This window comes from Oncorhynchus masou, chromosome 27 (assembly GCF_036934945.1).
Source record: "Oncorhynchus masou masou isolate Uvic2021 chromosome 27, UVic_Omas_1.1, whole genome shotgun sequence".
Lineage (NCBI taxonomy): Eukaryota > Metazoa > Chordata > Actinopteri > Salmoniformes > Salmonidae > Oncorhynchus > Oncorhynchus masou.
In genome coordinates, this window is record NC_088238.1 from 63,476,869 (window position 1) to 63,500,036 (window position 23,168).

At 49.0% G+C, this 23,168-nt stretch overlaps 1 protein-coding gene across 1 annotated transcript in view; it reads right to left on the reverse strand.

Annotated features, from left to right (window-relative positions):
* The window catches only part of LOC135515538 (FRAS1-related extracellular matrix protein 2-like), a 118,943-nt gene that overhangs the window by 39,896 nt on the left and 55,879 nt on the right, over window positions 1–23,168 (reverse strand). The window contains exons 17-24 of the mRNA XM_064939153.1: window positions 22,962–23,111; window positions 21,589–21,798; window positions 21,137–21,334; window positions 13,078–13,242; window positions 11,805–11,987; window positions 10,302–10,432; window positions 8,579–8,749; window positions 6,658–6,830 (exon numbers count right to left, since the gene is read on the reverse strand). Coding sequence (XP_064795225.1) covers window positions 6,658–6,830; window positions 8,579–8,749; window positions 10,302–10,432; window positions 11,805–11,987; window positions 13,078–13,242; window positions 21,137–21,334; window positions 21,589–21,798; window positions 22,962–23,111 — 1,381 coding nt within the window. The remainder of the gene's footprint in view (window positions 1–6,657; window positions 6,831–8,578; window positions 8,750–10,301; window positions 10,433–11,804; window positions 11,988–13,077; window positions 13,243–21,136; window positions 21,335–21,588; window positions 21,799–22,961; window positions 23,112–23,168) is intronic.

Here is a 23,168-nt window from a genome sequence, read left to right on the forward strand (position 1 = left end):
AAGGGCTCAACTCTAACCTGGAGGAGGAAAGGAAAGGGCTCAACTCTAACCTGGTGGAGGAAAGGAAAGGGCTCAACTCTAACCTGGTGGAGGAAAGGGCTCAACTCTAACCTGGAGGAGGAAAGGAAAGGGCTCAACTCTAACCTGGTGGAGGAAAGGAAAGGGCTCAACTCTAACCTGGTGGAGGAAAGGGCTCAACTCTAACCTGGAGGAGGAAAGGAAAGGGCTCCACTCTAACCTGGTGGAGGAAAGGGCTCAACTCTAACCTGGTGGAGGAAAGGGCTCAACTCTAACCTGGTGGAGGAAAGGAAAGGGCTCAACTCTAACCTGGTGGAGGAATGGAAAGGGCTCCACTCTAACCTGGTGGAGGAAAGGGCTCCACTCTAACCTGGTGGAGGAAAGGAAAGGGCTCAACTCTAACCTGGTGGAGGAAAGGAAAGGGCTCAACTCTAACCTGGTGGAGGAATGGAAAGGGCTCCACTCTAACCTGGTGGAGGAAAGGGCTCCACTCTAACCTGGTGGAGGAAAGGAAAGGGCTCAACTCTAACCTGGAGGAGGAAAGGAAAGGGCTCAACTCTAACCTGGAGGAGGAAAGGAAAGGGCTCAACTCTAACCTGGTGGAGGAATGGAAAGGGCTCCACTCTAACCTGGTGGAGGAAAGGAAAGGGCTCAACTCTAACCTGGTGGAGGAAAGGAAAGGGCTCAACTCTAACCTGGAGGAGGAAAGGAAAGGGCTCAACTCTAACCTGGTGGAGGAAAGGAAAGGGCTCCACTCTAACCTGATGGAGGAGAGGAAAGGGCTCCACTCTAACCTGGTGGAGGAAAGGAAAGGGCTCAACTCTAACCTGGTGGAGGAAAGGAAAGGGCTCAACTCTAACCTGGTGGAGGAAAGGAAAGGGCTCAACTCTAACCTGGTGGAGGAAAGGGCTCCACTCTAACCTGGTGGAGGAAAGGAAAGGGCTCCACTCTAACCTGATGGAGGAGAGGAAAGGGCTCCACTCTAACCTGGTGGAAGTAAGGAAAGGGCTCAACTCTAACTGGTGGAGGAAAGGAAAGGGCTCCACTCTAACCTGGTGGAAGTAAGGAAAGGGCTCAACTCTAACTGGTGGAGGAAAGGAAAGGGCTCCACTCTAACCTGGTGGAGGAAAGGGCTCCACTCTAACCTGGTGGAGGAAAGGGCTCCACTCTAACCTGGTGGAGGAAAGGAAAGGGCTCAACTCTAACCTGGTGGAGGAAAGGAAAGGGCTCAACTCTAACCTGGTGGAGGAATGGAAAGGGCTCCACTCTAACCTGGTGGAGGAAAGGGCTCCACTCTAACCTGGTGGAGGAAAGGAAAGGGCTCAACTCTAACCTGGAGGAGGAAAGGAAAGGGCTCAACTCTAACCTGGAGGAGGAAAGGAAAGGGCTCAACTCTAACCTGGTGGAGGAATGGAAAGGGCTCCACTCTAACCTGGTGGAGGAAAGGAAAGGGCTCAACTCTAACCTGGTGGAGGAAAGGAAAGGGCTCAACTCTAACCTGGAGGAGGAAAGGAAAGGGCTCAACTCTAACCTGGTGGAGGAAAGGAAAGGGCTCCACTCTAACCTGATGGAGGAGAGGAAAGGGCTCCACTCTAACCTGGTGGAGGAAAGGAAAGGGCTCAACTCTAACCTGGTGGAGGAAAGGAAAGGGCTCAACTCTAACCTGGTGGAGGAAAGGAAAGGGCTCAACTCTAACCTGGTGGAGGAAAGGGCTCCACTCTAACCTGGTGGAGGAAAGGAAAGGGCTCCACTCTAACCTGATGGAGGAGAGGAAAGGGCTCCACTCTAACCTGGTGGAAGTAAGGAAAGGGCTCAACTCTAACTGGTGGAGGAAAGGAAAGGGCTCCACTCTAACCTGGTGGAGGAAAGGGCTCAACTCTAACCTGGTGGAGGAAAGGAAAGGGCTCAACTCTAACCTGGTGGAGGAAAGGAAAGGGCCCAACTCTAACCTGGTGGAGGAAAGGAAAGGGCTCCACTCTAACCTGGTGGAGGAAAGGAAAGGGCCCAACTCTAACCTGGTGGAGGAAAGGAAAGGGCTCCACTCTAACCTGGTGGAGGTAAGGAAAGGGCTCAACTCTAACCTGGTGGATGAAAGGAAAGGGCTCCACTCTAACCTGGTGGAGGAAAGGGCTCAACTCTAACCTGGTGGAGGAAAGGAAAGGGCTCAACTCTAACCTGGTGGAGGAAAGGAAAGGGCTCAACTCTAACCTGGTGGAGGAAAGGGCTCAACTCTAACCTGGTGGAGGAAAGGAAAGGGCTCCACTCTAACCTGGTGGAGGAAAGGAAAGGGCTCCACTCTAACCTGGTGGAGGAAAGGGCCCAACTCTAACCTGGTGGAGGAAAGGAAAGGGCTCCACTCTAACCTGGTGGAGGAAAGGGCTCAACTCTAACCTGGTGGAGGAAAGGAAAGGGCTCCACTCTAACCTGGTGGAGGAAAGGGCCCAACTCTAACCTGGTGGAGGAAAGGAAAGGGCTCCACTCTAACCTGGTGGAGGAAAGGAAAGGGCTCAACTCTAACCTGGTGGAGGTAAGGAAAGGGCTCCACTCTAACCTGGTGGAGGAAAGGAAAGGGCTCCACTCTAACCTGGTGGAGGTAAGGAAAGGGCTCCACTCTAACCTGGTGGAGGAAAGGGCTCAACTCTAACCTGGTGGAGGAAAGGAAAGGGCTCCACTCTAACCTGTTGGAGGAAAGGAAAGGGCTCAACTCTAACCTGGTGGAGGAAAGGAAAGGGCTCAACTCTAACCTGGAGGAGGAATGGAAAGGGCTCAACTCTAACCTGGTGGAGGAAAGGAAAGGGCTCCACTCTAACCTGGTGGAGGAAAGGAAAGGGCTCCACTCTAACCTGGTGGAGGAAAGGAAAGGGCTCCACTCTAACCTGGTGGAGGAAAGGAAAGGGCTCCACTCTAACCTGTTGGAGGAAAGGAAAGGGCTCCACTCTAACCTGATGGAGGAAAGGAAAGGGCCCAACTCTAACCTGGTGGAGGAAAGGAAAGGGCTCCACTCTAACCTGGTGGAGGAATGGAAAGGGCTCAACTCTAACCTGGTGGAGGAAAGGGCTCCACTCTAACCTGGTGGAGGAATGGAAAGGGCTCAACTCTAACCTGGTGGAGGAAAGGGCTCCACTCTAACCTGGTGGAGGAAAGGAAAGGGCTCCACTCTAACCTGGTGGAGTAAAGGGATCAACTCTAACCTGGTGGAGGAAAGGGCTCCACTCTAACCTGGTGGAGGAATGGAAAGGGCTCAACTCTAACCTGGTGGAGGAAAGGAAAGGGCTCAACTCTAACCTGGAGGAGGAAAGGAAAGGGCCCAACTCTAACCAGGTGGAGGAAAGGAAAGGGCTCAACTCTAACTGGTGGAGGAAAGGAAAGGGCTCCACTCTAACCTGGTGGAGGAAAGGGCTCAACTCTAACCTGGTGGAGGAAAGGAAAGGGCTCAACTCTAACCTGGTGGAGGAAAGGAAAGGGCCCAACTCTAACCTGGTGGAGGAAAGGAAAGGGCTCCACTCTAACCTGGTGGAGGAAAGGAAAGGGCCCAACTCTAACCTGGTGGAGGAAAGGAAAGGGCTCCACTCTAACCTGGTGGAGGTAAGGAAAGGGCTCAACTGTAACCTGTTGGAGGAAAGGAAAGGGCTCCACTCTAACCTGGTGGAGGAAAGGGCTCAACTCTAACCTGGTGGAGGAAAGGAAAGGGCTCAACTCTAACCTGGTGGAGGAAAGGAAAGGGCTCAACTCTAACCTGGTGGAGGAAAGGGCTCAACTCTAACCTGGTGGAGGAAAGGAAAGGGCTCCACTCTAACCTGGTGGAGGAAAGGAAAGGGCTCCACTCTAACCTGGTGGAGGAAAGGGCCCAACTCTAACCTGGTGGAGGAAAGGAAAGGGCTCCACTCTAACCTGGTGGAGGAAAGGGCTCAACTCTAACCTGGTGGAGGAAAGGAAAGGGCTCCACTCTAACCTGGTGGAGGAAAGGGCCCAACTCTAACCTGGTGGAGGAAAGGAAAGGGCTCCACTCTAACCTGGTGGAGGAAAGGAAAGGGCTCAACTCTAACCTGGTGGAGGTAAGGAAAGGGCTCCACTCTAACCTGGTGGAGGAAAGGAAAGGGCTCCACTCTAACCTGGTGGAGGTAAGGAAAGGGCTCCACTCTAACCTGGTGGAGGAAAGGGCTCAACTCTAACCTGGTGGAGGAAAGGAAAGGGCTCCACTCTTACCTGGTGGAGGAAAGGAAAGGGCTCAACTCTAACCTGGTGGAGGAAAGGAAAGGGCTCAACTCTAACCTGGAGGAGGAATGGAAAGGGCTCAACTCTAACCTGGTGGAGGAATGGAAAGGGCTCCACTCTAACCTGGTGGAGGAAAGGAAAGGGCTCAACTCTAACCTGGTGGAGGAAAGGAAAGGGCTCCACTCTAACCTGGTGGAGGAAAGGAAAGGGCTCCACTCTAACCTGGTGGAGGAAAGGAAAGGGCTCCACTCTAACCTGTTGGAGGAAAGGAAAGGGCTCCACTCTAACCTGGTGGAGGAAAGGAAAGGGCCCAACTCTAACCTGGTGGAGGAAAGGAAAGGGCTCCACTCTAACCTGGTGGAGGAATGGAAAGGGCTCAACTCTAACCTGGTGGAGGAAAGGGCTCCACTCTAACCTGGTGGAGGAATGGAAAGGGCTCAACTCTAACCTGGTGGAGGAAAGGGCTCCACTCTAACCTGGTGGAGGAAAGGAAAGGGCTCCACTCTAACCTGGTGGAGTAAAGGGATCAACTCTAACCTGGTGGAGGAAAGGGCTCCACTCTAACCTGGTGGAGGAATGGAAAGGGCTCAACTCTAACCTGGTGGAGGAAAGGAAAGGGCTCAACTCTAACCTGGAGGAGGAAAGGAAAGGGCCCAACTCTAACCAGGTGGAGGAAAGGAAAGGGCTCAACTCTAACTGGTGGAGGAAAGGAAAGGGCTCCACTCTAACCTGGTGGAGGAAAGGGCTCAACTCTAACCTGGTGGAGGAAAGGAAAGGGCTCAACTCTAACCTGGTGGAGGAAAGGAAAGGGCCCAACTCTAACCTGGTGGAGGAAAGGAAAGGGCTCCACTCTAACCTGGTGGAGGAAAGGAAAGGGCCCAACTCTAACCTGGTGGAGGAAAGGAAAGGGCTCCACTCTAACCTGGTGGAGGTAAGGAAAGGGCTCAACTGTAACCTGTTGGAGGAAAGGAAAGGGCTCCACTCTAACCTGGTGGAGGAAAGGGCTCAACTCTAACCTGGTGGAGGAAAGGAAAGGGCTCAACTCTAACCTGGTGGAGGAAAGGAAAGGGCTCAACTCTAACCTGGTGGAGGAAAGGGCTCAACTCTAACCTGGTGGAGGAAAGGAAAGGGCTCCACTCTAACCTGGTGGAGGAAAGGAAAGGGCTCCACTCTAACCTGGTGGAGGAAAGGGCCCAACTCTAACCTGGTGGAGGAAAGGAAAGGGCTCCACTCTAACCTGGTGGAGGAAAGGGCTCAACTCTAACCTGGTGGAGGAAAGGAAAGGGCTCCACTCTAACCTGGTGGAGGAAAGGGCCCAACTCTAACCTGGTGGAGGAAAGGAAAGGGCTCCACTCTAACCTGGTGGAGGAAAGGAAAGGGCTCAACTCTAACCTGGTGGAGGTAAGGAAAGGGCTCCACTCTAACCTGGTGGAGGAAAGGAAAGGGCTCCACTCTAACCTGGTGGAGGTAAGGAAAGGGCTCCACTCTAACCTGGTGGAGGAAAGGGCTCAACTCTAACCTGGTGGAGGAAAGGAAAGGGCTCCACTCTTACCTGGTGGAGGAAAGGAAAGGGCTCAACTCTAACCTGGTGGAGGAAAGGAAAGGGCTCAACTCTAACCTGGAGGAGGAATGGAAAGGGCTCAACTCTAACCTGGTGGAGGAATGGAAAGGGCTCCACTCTAACCTGGTGGAGGAAAGGAAAGGGCTCAACTCTAAGCTGGTGGAGGAAAGGAAAGGGCTCCACTCTAACCTGGTGGAGGAAAGGAAAGGGCTCCACTCTAACCTGGTGGAGGAAAGGAAAGGGCTCCACTCTAACCTGGTGGAGGAAAGGAAAGGGCCCAACTCTAACCTGGTGGAGGAAAGGAAAGGGCTCCACTCTAACCTGGTGGAGGAATGGAAAGGGCTCAACTCTAACCTGGTGGAGGAAAGGGCTCCACTCTAACCTGGTGGAGGAATGGAAAGGGCTCAACTCTAACCTGGTGGAGGAAAGGGCTCCACTCTAACCTGGTGGAGGAAAGGAAAGGGCTCCACTCTAACCTGGTGGAGTAAAGGGATCAACTCTAACCTGGTGGAGGAAAGGGCTCCCCCCTAACCTGGTGGAGGAATGGAAAGGGCTCAACTCTAACCTGGTGGAGGAAAGGAAAGGGCTCAACTCTAACCTGGTGGAGGAATGGAAAGGGCTCAACTCTAACCTGGTGGAGGAAAGGGCTCCACTCCACTCCACGCAGACGCTCTTATCCAGAGTAACTTACTATAGTGTTTTCAACTTAAGGTAGCTAGGTGAGACAGACTCATATCACAGTCATTGTAACGAAAGCTCCCTTCAACGAAGCAGCTATCAGTAAAGACAGAGCTTGTAAGACATGTGCAGTAATAAGGTGTTAGCTGTATTGTTTATTTCGGGGGCTTTCTTGGATTCTGAACCTGGTAGAGGTGAGGAAGGTCCCAGCGTGGAGCTCCCTCGGTGGGCTAGCTACACCATCAGGAGTCCCTGGGGACCCCAGGAGCCAGCGGTACTCTGTCAGGGTGTTGTTGATACCCTCGGAGACGCAAAGAGACAAGGTACGACTGTAGTCCGGGTAGTGGGGGTCACAGGCCTGAAAGGTGGAAGGCGGGTGGGGGAGGGGTACAAAACACAGTTACCATGGAGACATTTGGGGGTTTCCCAACCATATATGGTCCTAAGGTGCATTCAGAAGGTATTCAGACCCCCTTCCCTTTTTCCACATTTTGTTACATCACAGCCTTGTTCTAAAATGGATTCAATAGAACATTTTCCATCAATCTACACACAATAGCCAATAATTACAAAGCCAAAACATGTGTTTAGAAATGTTTGCAAATTTATTTAAAAAATACCTTATTTACATAAGTATTAAGACCTTTTGCTATGAGACTCGAAATTGAGCTCAGGTGCATCCTGTTTCCATTGATCACCCTTGAGATTGGAGTCCACCTGTGGTAAATTCAACTGATTGGACATGATTTAGAAAGGCACACAACCTGTCTATATAAGGTCCCACAGGTGACAGTCTATGTCAGAGCAAAAACCAAGCCATGAGGTGGAAGGAGTTGTCCATAGAGCTCTTGAGACAGGATTCTGTCAAGGCACAGATCTGGGGGAGGGTACCAAAACATTACTGCAGCATTGAAGGTCCCCGAGAACAAAGTGGCCTCCATCATTTTATTTGTATTTATTTTTTATACCCCCTTCTTCTCCCCAAAGGGCCAGGGAGGCGAAGGTCGTGTCAGGGAGGCGAAGGTCGTGTCAGGGAGGCGAAGGTCGTGTCAGGGAGGTGAAGGTCGTGTCATGCGTCCTCTGTAACATGACCAAACCGCGCTTCTTAAAACCCGCCCGCTTAATCTGGAAGACGCCAGTGTGTTTTGAGGAAACACCGTTCAACTGACAACCGACGTCAGCCTGCAGGCGCCCTGCCCGCCACAAGGAGTCGCTACAAGCGCAATGAGCCAAGTAAAGCCCCCCCAGCAAAACCCTCCCCTAACCCGGACGACGCTGGGCCAATTGTGTGCCACCCTATGGGACTCCCGATCACGGCCGGTTGTGATACAGCCTGGGATCGAACCCGGGTCTGTAGTGACACCTCTAGCACTGCAATTCAGTGCCTTAGACCACTGCACCACCTGGGAGACCGAGCTCCATCATTCTTTAATGGAAGAAGTTTGGAACCACCAAGACTCTTCCTAGAGCTGGCCGCCTGGACTAACTAAGCAATCGGGAGAGAAGGGCCTTGGTCAGGGAGGTGACCAAAAACACGATGGTCACTCTAACAGAGCTCCAGAGTTCCTCTGTGGAGATGGGAGAAACTTCCTGAAGGACAACCATCTCTGCAGCACTCCACCAATCAGGCTTTATGGTAGAGTGACCAGACGGAAGCCACTCCTCTGTAAAAGGCACATGACAGACCTCTTGGAGTTTGCCAAAAGGCACCTAAAGACTCTCAGACCGTGAGAAACAAGATTCTCTGATCTGATGAAACCAAGATTGAACTATTTGGCCTGAATGCCAAGCGTCACGTCTGGAGGAAACCTGGCACCATCCTTATGGTGAAGCATGGTGGTGGCAGCATCATGCTGTGGGGATGTATTTCAGCGACAGGGACTGGGAGACTCGTCAGGATCGACGGAAAGATGAACGGAGCAAAGTACAGAGAGATCCTTGATTAAAAATTGTTTTTGCTTTGTCATTATTGGACATTGTGTGTAGATTGTTGAGAAAAGCAAACAATTTAATCCATTTTAGAATGAGGCTGTAACGTAACTGAATGTAGAAAATGTCAAGGGGTCTGAATACTTTCTGAATGCGCTGTATGTCAGAGGAACTCACCGTCACACACACAAGGGGGTACCCGGTGGGGGGGTGGGGGCTGGTTGGGGTTGAGGCGAGAGTTGGGTCATCATAGACCAGTAAGGACACCACGAGGGGTACAGCAGGGAACGTAATGCCCCCCACATCACCCCCCTCCTTCTCCTCAATGAACACTGTTGCCTTGGTCACCTGGAGGAGGGAGGCAAAAACTGATGCAAAGTCTTTTATCCATCTTGTGGTCTCTACTGGTCTCTACTAGACTCTACCGGTCTCTACTGGTCTGTACTGGTCTCTACTAGTCTTTACTGGTCTCTACTGGTCTCTACTGGTCTCTACTGGTCTTTGCTAGTCTCTACTGGTCTCTACTGGTCTCTACTGGTATCTACTGGTCTCTCTGGTCTCTACTAGTCTCTACTGGTCTCTACTGGTCTCTACTGGTCTCTACTGGTCTCTACTAGTCTCTACTAGTCTCTACTAGTCTCTACTGGTCTCTACTGGTCTTTACTAGTCTCTACTGGTATCTACTGGTCTTTACTGGTATCTACTGGTATCTACTGGTCTCTACTGGTCTCTACTGGTCTCTACTAGTCTCTACTGGCCTCTACTGGCCTCTACTGGTCTCTACTAGTCTCTACTGGTCTCTACTAGTATCTACTGGTCTCTACTGGTCTCTACTGGTCTCTACTGGTCTCTACTGGTCTCTACTAGTCTCTACTGGACTCTACTGGTCTCTACTAGTCTCTGCTAGTCTCTGCTAGTCTCTACTGGTCTCTGCTAGGCTCTACTAGTCTCTACTAGTCTCTACTGGTCTCTACTAGTCTCTACTGGTCTCTACTAGTCTCTACTGGTCTCTACTGGTCTCTACGGATCTCTACTGGTCTCTACTGGTCTCTGCTAGGCTCTACTAGTCTCTACTGGTCTCTACTGGTCTCTACTGGTCTCTACTGGACTCTACGGGTCTCTACTGGTCTCTACTAGTCTCTACTGGTCTCTACTGGTCTCTACTGGTCTCTACTAGTCTCTACTGGACTCTACTGGTCTCTACTAGTCTCTGCTAGTCTCTACTGGTCTCTGCTAGGCTCTACTAGTCTCTACTAGTCTCTACTAGTCTCTACTGGTCTCTACTAGTCTCTACTGGTCTCTACTGGTCTCTACGGGTCTCTACTGGTCTCTGCTAGGCTCTACTAGTCTCTACTGGTCTCTACTGGTCTCTACTGGTCTCTACGGGTCTCTACTGGTCTCTACTAGTCGCTACTGGTCTCTACTGGACTCTGCTAGATTGTATTGGTCTCTACTAGTCTCCACTGGTCTCTACTAGTCTCTACTAGTCTCTACTAGATTATATTGGTCTCTAACAGTCTCTACTGGTCTCTACTGTTCTCTACTAGACTCTACTGGTCTCTACTAGTCTTTACTGGTCTCTACTGGTCTCTACAGGTCTCTACTAGTCTGAACTGGTCTGTAATGGTCTCTACTAGACTCTGCTGGCCTCTACTGGCCTCTACTGGTCTCTACTGGACTCTACTAGATTCTACTGGTCTCTACTAGATTCCACTGGTCTCTACTAGATTCTACTGGACTCTATTATATTCTACTAGTCTCTACTAGATTCTACTGGTCTCTACTGGACTCTTCTGATCTCTACTCAACAATTGACTTTCATCAGCTTAATCACAGAGTTAGATGTTCAACTAAATTGGAGTGATTTGGTTTGGTGTCTCACCTGTCTCATGTCTCTCACCTGTGTGTCAGCCACCATATGTTGGTCTGGTGTGAGCTGTAGGGTGAAGGTCTCTCTCATCTCTCCCTCCTCGTCATACAGAACCTCTACCTCTACTAGATGCTCTGTCTGGCCCTCAGAAAACACCAGCTCTGGGGAAACGGGCAAACAGCAAGTTATAGTTGTTTCTTTTTATAGTTGTAGATTTTTTTTCATATTTCGGAAATAGATACTCTCTCTGCATTGTGTACCACTCTTTCACTCTCTTTCTCTCGATTATCTCTTTCCCTCCCCCTCCTAGCCCTCCTCCCCTTCCCCCTCCTCTCTCTTCCCCCTCCTCCCCTCTCTGGCCCTTCGTCCCCTATCTTCCCCTCCTCCCCTCTCTTGCCCCTCCTCCCCTCTCTTGCCCCTCCTCCCCTCTCTCCCCTCCTCCCCTCTCTCCCCTCCTCCCCTCTCTTCCCCCTCCCCTCCCTTGCCCCTCCTCCCCTCTCTCCCCCTCCCCTCTCTCCCCTCCTCCCCTCTCTTCCCCCTCCCATCACTTGCCCCACCTCCCCTCTCTCCCCTCTCTCCCCTCCTCCCCTCCCTTGCCCCCCTCCCCTCTCTTCCCCCTCCCCTCTCTTGCCCCTCCTCCCCTCTCTTCCCCCTCCCCTCTCTTGCCCCTCCTCCCCTCTCTTCCCCCTCCTCCCTCTCTTCCCCCTCCTCCCCTCTCTTGCCCCCACTCCCCTCTCTCCCCCTCCTCCCCTCTCTCCCCCTCCCCTCCCTTGCCCCTCCTCCCTCTCCCCCTCCCCTCTCTCCCCTCCTCCCCTCCCTTGCCCCTCCTCCCCTCTCTTCCCCCCTCCCCTCTCTTGCCCCTCCTCCCCTCTCTTCCCCCTCCCCCCTCTTGCCCCCTCCTCCCCTCTCCTCCCCCTCCTCCCCTCTCTTGCCCCTCCTCCCCTCTCTTCCCCCTCCCCTCTCTTGCCCCTCCTCCCCTCTCTTCCCCCTCCCTCCCCTCTCTTCCCCCTCCTCCCCTCTCTTGCCCCCACTCCCCTCTCTCCCCCTCCTCCCCTCTCTCCCCCTCCCCTCCCTTGCCCCTCCTCCCCTCTCTCCCCCCTCCCCTCTCTCCCCCCTCCTCCCTCCCTTGCCCCTCCTCCCCCTCTCTTCCCCCCCCCCTCCCCTCTCTTGCCCCTCCTCCCCTCTCTTCCCCCTCCCCTCTCTTGCCCCTCCTCCCCTCTCCCTCCCCCTCCTCCCCTCTCTTGCCCCCCCCTCCCCTCTCTCCCTCCCCTCCCCCTCTCTCCCCTCCTCCCCTCTCTCCCCCCCTCCCCTCTCTCCCCTCCTCCACTCTCTTCCCCCCTCCCCTCCCCTTGCCCCTCCTCCCCTCTCTCCCCCTCTCCCCTCCTCCCCTCCCTTGCCCCTCCTCCCCCTCTCTTCCCCTCCTCCCCTCTCTCCCCTCCTCCCCTCTCTTCCCCTCCTCCCTCTCTCCCCTCCTCCCCTCTCTTCCCCTCCTCCCCCCTCTCTCCCCTCCTCCCCTCCCTTGCCCCTCCTCACCCTGTGACAGAGGGTTGTAGTCTTGTCCAGAGTGAGCAGAGCCATCTTTAGTGTGCACACGCACTACCGACACCCTGGAGACATCGCCATGGCGCTGCACGGCAACCCTCAGCACGGTTATCTCGCCGTGGGCAACTGGCTCACTCACCGTGTATCGAGGCTCGGAGAACCTGATCACAGACTCTGGAAACATCAATTCATCAATCAATCAATTAATAAATCAATCAATCAGACATTCAGGCAATCAGCCAGTCAGTTAATCAATCAATCAGCCAGTCAGTCAGTCAATCAATCAGCCATTTAGTCAGTAAATCAATCAGGCAATCAGCCAGTCAATCAATCAATCAGCCAGTCAGTTAATCAATCAATCAGCCAGTCAGTTAATCAATCAATCAGCCAGTCAGTTAATCAATCAATCAGCCAGTCAATCAGGCAATCAATCAGCCAGTCAGTCAGTCAATCAATCAGCCATTTAGTCAGTAAATCAATCAGGCAATCAGCCAGTCAATCAATCAATCAATCAGCCAGTCAGTTAATCAATCAATCAGCCAGTCAGTTAATCAATCAATCAGCCAGTCAGTCAATCAATCAATCAGCCATTTAGTCAGTAAATCAATCAGGCAATCAGCCAGTCAATCAATCAGTCAGCCAGTCAATCAATCAATCAGCCAGTCAGTCAATCAATCAGGCAATCAGCCAGTCAATCAATCAATCAGCCAGTCAATCAATCAATCAGCCAGTCAGTCAATCAATCAGCCAGTCAGTCAATCAATCAGCCAGTCAATCAATCAATCAGCCAGTCAGTCAATCAATCAATCAGCCATTTAGTCAGTAAATCAATCAGGCAATCAGCCAGTCAATCAATCAATCAGCCAGTCAGTCAATCAATCAATCAGCCAGTCAGTTAATCAATCAATCAGCCAGTCAGTCAATCAATCAATCAGCCAGTCAGTTAATCAATCAGGCAATCAGCCAGTCAATCAATCAGTCAGCCAGTCAATCAATCAGTCAGCCAGTCAGTCAATCAATCAGCCAGTCAGTCAATCAATCAGGCAATCAGCCAGTCAATCAATCAATCAGCCAGTCAGTCAATCAATCAGGCAATCAATCAGCCAGTCAGTCAATCAATCAGGCAATCAGACAGCCAGTCAGTCAATCAATCAGCCAATCGGTCAATCAATCAGCCAGCCAGTCAGTCAATCAATCAGGCAATCAGTCAGTCAGTCAATCAATGAATTAATAAATCATCAATCAAATCAATAATTTTTCTTACTATCTCTCCTATCAGTGATCCTGATGACTATCTCCTTCTGCTCACCCAACAACAAGCCCAGATCTGATTGGCTTCTGGGGATTCCGAGGACCAGGCGAAACTTTTCCTCTTCCTCAAACTCTAAGTCGTCAACCAGAGTCACGATACATTGCTGCTCACGCTCACACACACACACACACACACACACACACACACACACACACACACACACACACACACACACACACACACACACACACACACACACACACACACACACACACACACACACACACACACACACACACACACACACACACACACACACACACACACACACACACACACACACACAAGCAGTCCAATTCAAAATCCTATTTTCCCTAACCCCTAAACCTAACTCTAGCTCCTAACCCTAAATCTAACACCAGCACCTAACCCTAAAACTAACTCTAGCTTCTAACCCTAAAACTAACTCTAGCTTCTAACCCTAAAACTAACCCTAACCCTAGATCCTAACCGCTAACCCTAGCTCCTAACCCTAAAACCAACCCTAGATCCTAACCCTAAAACTAACCCTAGCTCCTAACCCTTTCTCCTAAACCTAACCCTAGCTCCTAAGACTAACCCGAGCTCCTAACGCTAAAAAAAACCTAGTTCCTAACCCTAAAACTACCCCTAGCTCCTAAAACTAAAACTAACCCTAAAACTAACCCTAGCTCCTAACTCTAAAACTAACCCAAGCTCCTAACCCTGAAACTAACTCTAGCTCCTAACCCTAAAACTAACCCTAAAACTAACCCTAGCTCCTAACGCTAAAACTAACCCTAAAACTAACCCTAGCTCCTAACCCTAGCTTCTAACACTAGCTCCTAAGACTAAAACTAACTCTAGTTCCTAACACTAGCTCCTAACACTAGCTCCTAACCCTAGCTCCTAAACCTAGTTCCTAACCCTAGCTCCTAAACCTAGTTCCTAACCCTAGCTCCTAACCCTAAAAATAACCCTAGCTCCTAACCCTAAAACTAACCCTAGTTCCTAACTCTAGTTCCTAACACTAGCTCCTAACCCTAGCTCCTAAACCTAGTTCCTAACCCTAGCTCCTAACTCTAAAACTAACCCAAGCTCCTCACCCTAAAACTAGCCCTAGCTCCTAACCCTAAAACTAACCCTAGCTCCTAACCCTAGCTCCTAACCCTAAAACTAACCCTAGCTCCTAACCCTAGCTCCTAACCCTAAAACTAACTCTAGCTCCTAACCCTAAAACTAACCGTAAAACTAACCCTAGCTCCTAAACCTAAAACTAACCCAAACTCCTAAACCTAGCTCCTAACCCTAGCTCCTAACCCTAGCTTCTAACCCTTGCTCCTAACCCTGAAACTAACTCTAGCTCCTAACCCTAAAACTAACCCTAAAACTAACCCTAGCTCCTAACGCTAAAACTAACCCTAAAACTAACCCTAGCTCCTAACCCTAGCTTCTAACACTAGCTCCTAAGCCTAAAACTAACTCTAGTTCCTAACACTAGCTCCTAACCCTAGCTCCTAAACCTAGTTCCTAACCCTAGCTCCTAACTCTAAAACTAACCCAAGCTCCTCACCCTAAAACTAGCCCTAGCTCCTAACCCTAAAACTAACCCTAGCTCCTAACCCTAGCTCCTAACCCTAAAACTAACCCTAGCTCCTAACGCTAGCTCCTAACCCTAAAACTAACTCTAGCTCCTAACCCTAAAACTAACCCTAAAACTAACCCTAGCTACTACCGCTAAAACGAACCCTAGCTCCTAACCGTAAAACTAACCCTAGCTCCTAAACCTAAAACTAACCCAAACTCCTAAACCTAGCTCCTAACCCTAGCTCCTAACCCTAGCTTCTAACCCTTGCTCCTAACCCTAGCTCCTAACCCCAAAACTAACCCTAGCTCCTAACACTAGCTCCTAACCCTAAAACTAACCCTAGTTCCTAACTCTAGTTCCTAACACTAGCTCCTAACCCTAGCTCCTAAACCTAGTTCCTAACCCTAGCTCCTAACTCTAAAACTAACCCAAGCTCCTCACCCTAAAACTAGCCCTAGCTCCTAACCCTAAAACTAACCCTAGCTCCTAACCCTAGCTCCTAACCCTAAAACTAACCCTAGCTCCTAACGCTAGCTCCTAACCCTAAAACTAACTCTAGCTCCTAACCCTAAAACTAACCCTAAAACTAACCCTAGCTACTACCGCTAAAACGAACCCTAGCTCCTAACCGTAAAACTAACCCTAGCTCCTAAACCTAAAACTAACCCAAACTCCTAAACCTAGCTCCTAACCCTAGCTCCTAACCCTAGCTTCTAACCCTTGCTCCTAACCCTAGCTCCTAACCCCAAAACTAACCCTAGCTCCTAACACTAGCTTCTAACCCTAAAACTAACCCTAGCTCCTAACCCCAAAACTAACCCTAGCTCCTAACACTAGCTTATAACCCTAAAACTATCCCTAGCCCCTAACTCTAGCTCCTAACCCTTAAAACTAAACCTAGTTCCTAACGCTAGCTCCTAACCCTCGTTCCTAACCCTAGCTCCTAACCCTAAAACTAACCCTAGCTCCTCACCCTAAAACTAACCATAAAACTAACCCTAGCTCCTAACCCTAGCTTCAAACACTAGCTCCTAACCCTAAAACTAACCCAAACTCCTAACCCTAGCTCCTAACCCTAGCTTCTAACCCTAGCTCCTAACCCTAGCTCCTAACCCCAAAACTAACCCATGCTCCGAACACTAGCTTCTAACCCTAAAACTAACACTAGCTCCTAACCCTAACCCTAAAACTATCCCTAGCTCCTAACTCTAGCTCGTAACCCTTAAAACTAAACCTAGTTCCTAATGCTAGCTCCTAACCCTAGTTCCTAACCCTAGCTCCTAACCCTAAAACTAACCCTAGCTCCTAACCCTAAAACTAACACTAGCTCCTAACCCTAGTTCCTAATCCTAAAACTAACCCTAGCTCCTAACCCTAAAACTAACCCTAGCTCCTAACCCTAAAACTAACTCTAGCTCCTAACCCTAAAACTAACTCCAGCTCCTAACCCTAGCTCCTAACCCTAAAACTAACCCTAGCCCCTAACCCTAAAACTAACCCTAGCTCTTAACCCTAGCTCCTAACCCTAAAACTAACTCTAGCTCCTAACCCTAAAACTAACCCTAAAACTTACCCTAGCTCCTAACGCTAAAACTAACCCTAGCTCCTAACCCTAGCTTCTAACACTAGCTCCTAAGCCTAAAACTAACCCTAGGTCCTAACCGTAGCTCCAAACCCTAAAACTAACTCTAGCTCCTAACCCCAGCTCCAAACCGGAAAACTAACCCTAGCTCCTAATCCTATAACGAACCCTAAAACTAACCCTAGCTCCTAACCCTAGCTTCTAACACTAGCTCCTAACCCTAAAACTAACCCTAGCTCCTAACCCTAGCTCCTAACCCTAAAACTAACCCTAGCTCCTAACCCTAACCCTAACCCTAACCCTAACCCCAAAACTAACCCTAAAACTAACACTAGCTCCTAACCCTAGTTCCTAATCCTAAAACTAACCCTAGCTCCTAACCCTAAAACTTACCCTAGCTCCTAACCCTAAAACTAACCCTAGCTCCTAACCCCAAAACTAACCCTAAAACTAACACTAGCTCCTAACCCTAGTTCCTAACCCTAAAACTAACCCTAGCTCCTAACCCTAACCCTAAAACTATCCCTAGCTCTTAACTCTAGCACCTAACCCTTAAAACTAAACCTAGCTCCTAATGCTAGCTCCTAACCCTAGTTCCTAACCCTAGCTCCTAACCCTAAAACTAACCCTAAAACTAACCCTAGCTACTACCGCTAAAACGAACCCTAGCTCCTAACCGTAAAACTAACCCTAGCTCCTAAACCTAAAACTAACCCAAACTCCTAAACCTAGCTCCTAACCCTAGCTCCTAACCCTAGCTTCTAACCCTTGCTCCTAACCCTAGCTCCTAACCCCAAAACTAACCCTAGCTCCTAACACTAGCTTCTAACCCTAAAACTAACCCTAGCTCCTAACCCCAAAACTAACCCTAGCTCCTAACACTAGCTTATAACCCTAAAACTATCCCTAGCCCCTAACTCTAGCTCCTAACCCTTAAAACTAAACCTAGTTCCTAACGCTAGCTCCTAACCCTCGTTCCTAACCCTAGCTCCTAACCCTAAAACTAACCCTAGCTCCTCACCCTAAAACTAACCATAAAACTAACCCTAGCTCCTAACCCTAGCTTCAAACACTAGCTCCTAACCCTAAAACTAACCCAAACTCCTAACCCTAGCTCCTAACCCTAGCTTCTAACCCTAGCTCCTAACCCTAGCTCCTAACCCCAAAACTAACCCATGCTCCGAACACTAGCTTCTAACCCTAAAACTAACACTAGCTCCTAACCCTAACCCTAAAACTATCCCTAGCTCCTAACTCTAGCTCGTAACCCTTAAAACTAAACCTAGTTCCTAATGCTAGCTCCTAACCCTAGTTCCTAACCCTAGCTCCTAACCCTAAAACTAACCCTAGCTCCTAACCCTAAAACTAACACTAGCTCCTAACCCTAGTTCCTAATCCTAAAACTAACCCTAGCTCCTAACCCTAAAACTAACCCTAGCTCCTAACCCTAAAACTAACTCTAGCTCCTAACCCTAAAACTAACTCCAGCTCCTAACCCTAGCTCCTAACCCTAAAACTAACACTAGCTCCTAACCCTAAAACTAACCCTAGCTCCTAACCCTAGCTCCTAACCCTAAAACTAACCCTAGCTCCTAACCCTAACCCTAACCCTAACCCTAACCCCAAAACTAACCCTAAAACTAACACTAGCTCCTAACCCTAGTTCCTAATCCTAAAACTAACCCTAGCTCCTAACCCTAAAACTTACCCTAGCTCCTAACCCTAAAACTAACCCTAGCTCCTAACCCCAAAACTAACCCTAAAACTAACACTAGCTCCTAACCCTAGTTCCTAATCCTAAAACTAACCCTAGCTCCTAACCCTAAAACTAACCCTAGCTCCTAACCCTAACCCTAAAATTATCCCTAGCTCTTAACTCTAGCACCTAACCCTTAAAACTAAACCTAGCTCCTAATGCTAGCTCCTAACCCTAGTTCCTAACCCTAGCTCCTAACCCTAAAACTAACCCTAAAACTAACCCTAGCTACTACCGCTAAAACGAACCCTAGCTCCTAACCGTAAAACTAACCCTAGCTCCTAAACCTAAAACTAACCCAAACTCCTAAACCTAGCTCCTAACCCTAGCTCCTAACCCTAGCTTCTAACCCTTGCTCCTAACCCTAGCTCCTAACCCCAAAACTAACCCTAGCTCCTAACACTAGCTTCTAACCCTAAAACTAACCCTAGCTCCTAACCCCAAAACTAACCCTAGCTCCTAACACTAGCTTATAACCCTAAAACTATCCCTAGCCCCTAACTCTAGCTCCTAACCCTTAAAACTAAACCTAGTTCCTAACGCTAGCTCCTAACCCTCGTTCCTAACCCTAGCTCCTAACCCTAAAACTAACCCTAGCTCCTCACCCTAAAACTAACCATAAAACTAACCCTAGCTCCTAACCCTAGCTTCAAACACTAGCTCCTAACCCTAAAACTAACCCAAACTCCTAACCCTAGCTCCTAACCCTAGCTTCTAACCCTAGCTCCTAACCCTAGCTCCTAACCCCAAAACTAACCCATGCTCCGAACACTAGCTTCTAACCCTAAAACTAACACTAGCTCCTAACCCTAACCCTAAAACTATCCCTAGCTCCTAACTCTAGCTCGTAACCCTTAAAACTAAACCTAGTTCCTAATGCTAGCTCTAACCCTAGTTCCTAACCCTAGCTCCTAACCCTAAAACTAACCCTAGCTCCTAACCCTAAAACTAACACTAGCTCCTAACCCTAGTTCCTAATCCTAAAACTAACCCTAGCTCCTAACCCTAAAACTAACCCTAGCTCCTAACCCTAAAACTAACTCTAGCTCCTAACCCTAAAACTAACTCCAGCTCCTAACCCTAGCTCCTAACCCTAAAACTAACCCTAGCCCCTAACCCTAAAACTAACCCTAGCTCTTAACCCTAGCTCCTAACCCTAAAACTAACTCTAGCTCCTAACCCTAAAACTAACCCTAAAACTTACCCTAGCTCCTAACGCTAAAACTAACCCTAGCTCCTAACCCTAGCTTCTAACACTAGCTCCTAAGCCTAAAACTAACCCTAGTTCCTAACCGTAGCTCCAAACCCTAAAACTAACTCTAGCTCCTAACCCCAGCTCCAAACCGGAAAACTAACCCTAGCTCCTAATCCTATAACGAACCCTAAAACTAACCTAGCTCCTAACCCTAGCTTCTAACACTAGCTCCTAACCCTAAAACTAACCCTAGCTCTAACCCTAGCTCCTAACCCTAAAACTAACCCTAGCTCCTAACCCTAACCCTAACCCTAACCCTAACCCCAAAACTAACCCTAAAACTAACACTAGCTCCTAACCCTAGTTCCTAATCCTAAAACTAACCCTAGCTCCTAACCCTAAAACTTACCCTAGCTCCTAACCCTAAAACTAACCCTAGCTCCTAACCCCAAAACTAACCCTAAAACTAACACTAGCTCCTAACCCTAGTTCCTAATCCTAAAACTAACCCTAGCTCCTAACCCTAAAACTAACCCTAGCTCCTAACCCTAACCCTAAAACTATCCCTAGCTCTTAACTCTAGCACCTAACCCTTAAAACTAAACCTAGCTCCTAATGCTAGCTCCTAACCCTAGTTCCTAACCCTAGCTCCTAACCCTAAAATGAACCCTAGCTCCTAACCCTAAAACTAACCCTAGCTCCTAACCCTAGCTCCTAACCCTAAAACTAACTCCAGCTCCTAACCCTAGCTCCTAACCCTAAAACTAACTCTAGCTCCTAACCCTAGCTCCTAACCCTAAAACTAACCCTAGCTCCTAACCCTAAATCTAACTCTAGCTCCTAACCCTAAAATTAACCCTAAAACTAAACCTAGCCCCTAACCCTAGCTCCTAACCCTAGCTCCTAACCCTAAAACTAACCCTAGCTCCTAACCCTAGCTCCTAACCCTAAAACTAACTCTAGCTCCTAACCCTAAAACTAACCCTAAAACTAACCCGAGCTCCTAACGCTAAAACTAACCCTAAAACTAACCCTAGCTCCTAACCCTAGCTTCTAACACTAGCTCCTAAGCCTAAAACTAACCCTAGTTCCTAACCCTAGCTCCAAACCCTAAAACTAACTCTAGCTCCTAACCCTAGCTCCAAACCGGAAAACTTACCCTAGCTCCTAATCCTATAACTAACCCTAAAACTAACCCTAGCTCCTAACCCTAGCTTCTAACACTAGCTCCTAAGCCTAAAACTAACCCTAGCTCCTAACCCTAGCTCCTATCCCTAGCTTCTAACCCTAGATCCTAACCCTAGCTCCTAACCCTAGCTTCTAGCACTAGCTCCTAACCCTAAAACTAACCCTAGCTCCTAACCCTATCTCCTAACCCTAAAACTAACCCTAGCTCCTAACCCTAACTCCTAACCCTAAAACTAACACTAGCTCCTAACCCCAAAACTAACCCTAAAACTAACACTAGCTCCTAACCCTAGTTCCTAATCCTAAAACTAACCCTAGCTCCTAACCCTAAAACTAACCCTAGCTCCTAACCCTAGCTCCTAACCCTAAAACTAACACTAGCTCCTAACCCCAAAACTAACTCTAAAACTAACACTAGCTCCTAACCCTAGTTCCTAATCCTGAAACTAACCCTAGCTCCTAACCCTAGCTCCTAACCCTAGCTCCTATTTCTAACCCTAAACCCCCTAGAAGTAGCATCTGACCTTGTGGGGACTAACAAAATGTCCCCAGTTGGTCAATTTTTTGTTAGTTTACTATTCTTGTAGGGACTTCTGGTCCCCACAAGAATAGTTAAACATGTCCACACACACAAACAAACACACACACACGTTTATGTGACAAATGGGGACATCTGATGAAAAACAGCAAATTGAGGACACACCTTCCAATCGGTCCTGATGTCCATGTGTTTGTCTCTCTTACCTGGCCTGAAGGCGACGACGGACTCATCCGTGTCTGGTCTCTCCTCATAGTCCGTCATCACCTGGGCGGAACCCTGGCGCGTGTAACATCTGACAACGGAGGTGAGGCCGAGGTCGCCGTCACGGGTTACCACGGCAACCGCCCGCCCGTCGGCCTCGTCCACCCGCAGCTCCACTTCCCTGAACTGCACCCTGGGTACTGAGGCAGAGACAGAGGCACCATGAGATGTTATGAACACGTTATACAGCCTAATGTAGCCACTCTGAAGAGCACAGTATAGACAATGTTAAAAAGTAAGGTATATAGTGTGTCTCCTAACTCCTAGAACTCACAGTAAGGTGTGTAATGTGTCTCCCAACTCCTAGAACTCACAATAAGGTGTGTAATGTGTCTCCTAACTCCTATAACTCACAATAAGGTATATAGTGTGTCTCCTAACTCCTAGAACTCACAGTCAGACATGGTGTCGTTGATAGTAATGGTAGCCAGGCTAGGTCGTCCTAGTGATGAGTTATTGGGCATGCTCAGAACCAGCTGGAAAGACTCCTCCCCCTCCATCACCGGACCACCCAGGTCATCCAAGATGGCCACCTTCACCGTCACCACGGTGATGCCCGGTGGGAAGTCAACACTCTGGCCAATGCCCACGTAGTCCAACCCCGCTTGGAGAGAGAGGGGGGGGTAGAGAGAGAAAGAGATTTTGATAAACTCCCATATCTACTGGGTGAAATACCAGTGTGACATCACAGCAGCACAATTTGTGACCTGTTGCCACAAGAAAAGGGCAACCAGTGAAGAACAAACAACATTGTAAATACAATCCGTATTTATGTTACATAATATGACATTTGAAATGTCTTTATTCTTTTGGAACTTATATTATGGAACTATTTGGAACTATATACTTATAGTATATTTATAGTATAATGTTTACTGTTCATTTTTATTTTTTATTTCACTTTTGTTTATGAGCTATTTCACTTGCTTTGGCAACATAAACACATGTTTCCCATGTCAATAAAGCCCCTTGAATTGAATTGAGAGAGAGGAGATGGTTGGTGAGAGAGAGGAGATGGTTGGTGAGAGAGAGGAGGGGGAAGGATAGAAAAAGAGGGGGTGGAGAAAGGGAGGAGAGGGGGAGGAGAGAGAGAGAGAGAAAGGGGAGGGGAGAAAGTGAGAGGGGGATGGTTTAGAAGGGAGAAGGAAGACAAATGGGAAAGAGAAAGTTGAGTGGGAGGGAGGGAGGGAGGGAGATCAAGATTCCAAGACAGAAATAAGAAAGAAAGTTTGAAAAAAGACACAGAATAAGGGAGGGAAAGAATGAGGAACAGAGACAGAAGAGGGAGAGAGGGAGAAAGAGAGAGAGGCAGAGAGGAATTGAGAAAGAGAAAATGAGAGAGAGCGATAGAGAAAGAGAGAGAGAAATAGAGAAGAGAGAGAGAGAAGAAAGAGGTAGAGAAAGAGAGATTGATAGAGACGAAAGAGAGACAGAGAAGAGGTAGCGAAAGAGAGATAGAGAAGGGAGAGTGAAAGAGAGATAGAAGAGAGATCGACAGAGAAGAGAGACTGAAGAGACAGAGAAAGAGAGAGAGCAAAAGTGAAAGATAGACTCTAGCTCCTAACCCTAAGTGATAGAGAAGAAAGAGAGCGAAAGAGAGAGAGAGAAGGGAAATAGAGAGAGAGAGAGAGAGAGAGAGAGAGAGAGAGAGGAGAGAGAGAGAGAGAGAGAGAGAGAGAGAGAGAGAGAGAGAGAGAGAGAGAGAGAGAGAGAGAGAGAGAGAGAGAGAGAGGATGAGTGAGAGAGAAAAATAGTGTGTCCTCCTACCCAGAGCGCTGACCGGCTGTGTTGATCGGGAGCGTAGTGTGACTGATGCATTATGGGACAGGTCAGTACCAGACCTCCAAACTGAAACCTCCAGGTAACCACAACTCTCATCTACTGAGTACTCTGACCTCCCCAGGTACACCACAGGCTCTGGGACAGAGGGAGACCTCATCAGAGATTTTAAATGACAGTACAGGAGGGAAACTG